This window comes from Cebus imitator, unplaced genomic scaffold (genome assembly GCF_001604975.1).
Source record: "Cebus imitator isolate Cc_AM_T3 unplaced genomic scaffold, Cebus_imitator-1.0 Scaffold21, whole genome shotgun sequence".
Classification (NCBI taxonomy): Eukaryota; Metazoa; Chordata; class Mammalia; order Primates; family Cebidae; genus Cebus; species Cebus imitator.
Window position 1 is genome coordinate 11,349,082 of NW_016107336.1, and position 3,211 is coordinate 11,352,292.

Below are 3,211 nucleotides of genomic sequence, written 5' to 3' on the forward strand. Positions count from 1 at the left end.
AAAGTGCTGGGATTACAGGCTTGAGCCACCATGCCCGGCTATAAGGATGCATTTTAAACCACTCATTGAAGTGAGGATTTAAATAACTAGAATAAATAAATTCTGGCCTACTTGAAAAAAAAAAAAAAGAAAGCAAACAAACCCACCCACAAGGACATGAACAGATAAATTTTTGAATATTGTATTCTGTATTATCTATTCTATGTATCAATATTTGGTTACATTTTGGAGTATTTTACTAAAAAATTCTCTCTGAAGCTAGTGGTGAAACAGAATAAAAATATCACATGCCTTCCCCTTGCTGTTGCCTTTTTGTCTAAGGCAGTGGTTATTATGAATTCCTCAGGGTAGTGAGTCGTTTGGCTCACTAGGACACAAAGAAAATAAAATTCATCCAAAATGAATAGGCTGTTTGGTGGTCTCTACGTGTGAAAAGAGATTGTCCAGGAACAGGGGATAGTAAGGGAATAAGTCAATTTAATTTTAAAATATCTTGATAGATAATCTGTGAATTCCCCAAATATCCTCAAAACCAAAGAAAAAGCCAAATATGAAAGGTGTAATTTATAGTAGTCAGCTGGGATCAATAGAATTTTCTGTTTTTGTGCCATGAAGAATTTACCATTGTCACATGTGTTCAGCAGACCGTTCTGCATAACAATGGAAATGTCAGTGAACTTTTGAAGCCATAATCTTGTTCACTCTTAGAAGTAAAAAAAGAAAAAATGCATTCTTAGGGAATAAACATCTGATAACTCATTCTGAATGAGGAGGTTGAGATGTCTGAAGGCTGCCTCCTGAACCAGTACTTTTACCCCATGAAACATCACAGTGTTCTTTCTGGCATAACCAGTTCAAAAGATCTCTTTTCTTCACAGGTTACCAGCCAGTTTTGTCTGGTCAGCAGGGATTCCAAGGCCTAATAGGAGTGCAGCAGCCACCTCAGAGTCAGAACGTGATGAATAACCAACAAGGAACTCCGCTGCAAAGTGTGATGGTTTCCTACCCAACAATGTCTTCTTATCAGGTGCACATAAGCAGCTTGGAAAATTTTGGGTTATTAAGTAGCACTTGCCAAAGTGGAAGCTGTGGGTATGTCCCTGGTTTGTGTGGTTGGCTGGGTAGTGGGTGCTTGGCCCAAAACTGTTGATAATTCACTTTGAATCAAGATTTAAACAGAAAAGTAGAAAATGTAAAATGCATGCTTCTGTAACTACTGTGGCATTTGAATAGCCTGCTAAGTTTATTTCCATATAAACTTCATATTCATGGAATAAAACGCATTAGTCTACAGTTTCATTCATACAGACTTTTGAAAGTTTTATTGCATTTGTTTATTGGTAGAAAGTCCTCATGACAAATTTCCATTCATTTTTGTACACACCCAAATAAACTTCATTTTTCCATAACTTTAAGTTATAAGAGATTTTAATATGTCATCTCAGATTCATTTAAAGGGCATTTATAGTTCCTAACAGCTCCATTCTTTGGACCAAACCCAAGATGAGTATTTGAAAAGTGTAATGTATTCTTTTGTAATGTACCCCAGAATAGAAATGAAGAGTTAGTGAAATGGTATAATAATTAAATCTAACTGTACCAGGTGCTTCTGACCCTAAAGGACATATCCTAGGGCCCTGCACCCTACTATTCTTATTCACATTGCATCAACTTCTACCTACAAGCTCCACAATAAGTGTTTTCTAAGGTTGCAGGTTGAAAGTGTAATAGGTGCCCAGGACAAAAGCCCTTTCTACTATGGAAGGCTCCAGCCCACTTTGCATAAAACCAGAAAGGGAGCATGGCTTTTCAAACTGAGAAAAACCCACAGTGGAAAATCTAGGCTCTAGCTTCTGGAGGTCATCAAGAGAGAATGGAAGGAAGCTCAGAGATGTCACCTTCTGAGCATCTACTGCATTCCAGGCAGTGCCAGGCACTGTATACCATCCCTTCAATACTTCAATGGCACTTTGAAGTAGGTATGTCATTATCACCATGGACTAGGGAATCAGAGAGGTTAAGTGACTTTCCTAATGTGAAACAGCTGACAAATGGCAGAACTGGAATTGATCTGTTAGGAAATCAAAAGGTTGAATATTTATCATGACCCCGTGTTGCTTATTGTACATCTCAAAATAGCCTATTCATACAGGGTTCTTGCTTGTGTCTTTTTACAGGTGCCAATGACCCAGGGTTCTCAAGGACTGCCCCAGCAGTCATACCAACAGCCAATCATGCTACCTAACCAGGCAGGTCAAGGGGCACTCCCAGCCACTGGAATGCCTGTTTACTGTAACGTCACACCGCCCACCCCTCAGAACAACCTTAGGCTGATTGGCCCACACTGCCCCTCCAGCACTGTCCCAGTGATGTCGGCTAGCTGCAGGACAAACTGTGCAAGTATGAGCAATGCCGGTTGGCAGGTCAAATTCTGAGAGCTCTGGCTGTGGTACATTTCTTCAGATATTTCTCATGGCCTTTGATGGAAGAAGAACAAGGTGGGAGAACAGGCTGAGGACTTAAGTATTCACTCAACACTCAAATGATTGCTGCTGGTATTCTGTAAAAAATAAACAAAGACTAATACACACGTTAGCTGGTTAATGGTGCATATTTCTGTCATGTCCGCTAGGTATGCCTTTATAGCTTAGCTAGTGACATGAATTCATCAAGGTAAGATTTTCTCCTACCACTGAATACCACTGTGTAGACTACAATATCCCTAATTTGGATTAGTTTTGTACTTTGTGTTGAGTTTGTGATGCTAAAACTATTTAAAAATTATATACTAAATCACATTGTACCAAAGCTGTAATGGAAAAGAAAAGAAGAATTGATGAATTGAAGGAATAATTTATATACATTATAGAGTTTTCTTTTTTAATGGATATATACTGTATTGTAGTGTTTAATCAAAATAAAACTATTTGACCTTATGGAGGAAGGTCATGTTTTTAACCACCAGTTTGGTTCACTGTGTCTTCCGATGTGTGTTTTCTTATGTGTCACTGTGTTCCCTCCAAACACTATTTCATGACTACTGCATGGAAAAGGTATTTCAGGTCTTTATAAGTCAACTGGCATCACATGGGGACATGTTGTAGCAAAGTCTTAACCAACTATAGGTTATTGTCATAATACTAAGGGGTCCTGTAAATAAGATGGTATCTATTTCATTCATTCATAGAGTTTGCGGTTTTAAAATATATAC

The 3,211-nt window shown here is 38.3% G+C and overlaps 1 protein-coding gene across 19 annotated transcripts in view; it reads left to right on the plus strand.

The window, feature by feature from the left end:
• The window catches only part of ARPP21 (cAMP regulated phosphoprotein 21), a 158,782-nt gene extending 155,818 nt beyond the window's left edge, over positions 1-2,964 (plus strand). For all 19 annotated transcript variants that reach the window (XM_017521769.2, XM_017521763.2, XM_017521766.2 and 16 more), the window contains 2 exons: positions 879-1,027; positions 2,178-2,964. In XM_017521769.2, coding sequence (XP_017377258.1) covers positions 879-1,027; positions 2,178-2,435 — 407 coding nt within the window. In that variant the 3' untranslated portion in view covers positions 2,436-2,964. The remainder of the gene's footprint in view (positions 1-878; positions 1,028-2,177) is intronic.
• The last annotated feature ends 247 nt before the right edge of the window (positions 2,965-3,211 follow it).